Source organism: Cariama cristata, unplaced genomic scaffold (genome assembly GCF_000690535.1).
Source record: "Cariama cristata isolate BGI_N322 unplaced genomic scaffold, ASM69053v1 scaffold25806, whole genome shotgun sequence".
Taxonomy (NCBI): domain Eukaryota; kingdom Metazoa; phylum Chordata; class Aves; order Cariamiformes; family Cariamidae; genus Cariama; species Cariama cristata.
Genome location: NW_009624178.1, coordinates 1 through 529, shown reverse-complemented (window position 1 = coordinate 529; position 529 = coordinate 1). Strand labels below are relative to the sequence as shown.

At 64.7% G+C, this 529-nt stretch overlaps 1 protein-coding gene across 1 annotated transcript in view; it reads right to left on the bottom strand.

Moving 5' to 3' along the window:
• The window catches only part of LOC104163928 (alpha/beta hydrolase domain-containing protein 17A), a gene marked incomplete at its 5' end in the record, with an annotated part of 4,575 nt that extends 4,049 nt beyond the window's left edge, over positions 1–526 (bottom strand). The window contains one exon of the mRNA XM_009703079.1: positions 333–526. Within this exon, the coding sequence (XP_009701381.1) occupies positions 333–526 (194 nt within the window). The remainder of the gene's footprint in view (positions 1–332) is intronic.
• Between the last annotated feature and the right edge of the window lie 3 nt (positions 527–529).

The window sequence follows — 529 nt, the reverse complement described above, 5'->3', positions numbered from 1 at the left end:
TGGAACGTTACATCACCGGGGGGGTCTGCGGGACAGCCTAGGGAATCCCTACATCCCTGTAGCCTCCGGCTTCGCCTCCGCTCCCTGTTTAACCCCATTCCCAGCTGGAGCCACAGACCAGACCGGTCCCGGGAGCTGAGCTCACCCGCCCCGCAGGATCCCTCCAAACCCCCCCGGCAGGGCCAGCTCCTTCAGCAAGGAACCCGGGCAAGGAGGCGGCAGGCAGGAGAGGAAGGGGCGGGATGGCACCGTGCCCACCAAGCACTTCACCAGCCCAACGGTGAGTAGGCCAGGGTGAAACCGCCGGGCCGGCACATCCACGGGCGACTCACCTGGCACCTGGCACGCAGCGGACATACATGCAGCCAACGCGGTTCCCTCTGCTGCTTTTGGTGACGAACACTTCGATGTTGTCCAGTTCCCGTTGGGAATACTGGAAATCTGCCCGGTCCTTCAAGTGCAGTTTCCACCTCCCCGCGGCACCACCTCGCAGAGAACCAGTGCTGGTGCTGCCCACGGGCTCTGGCTC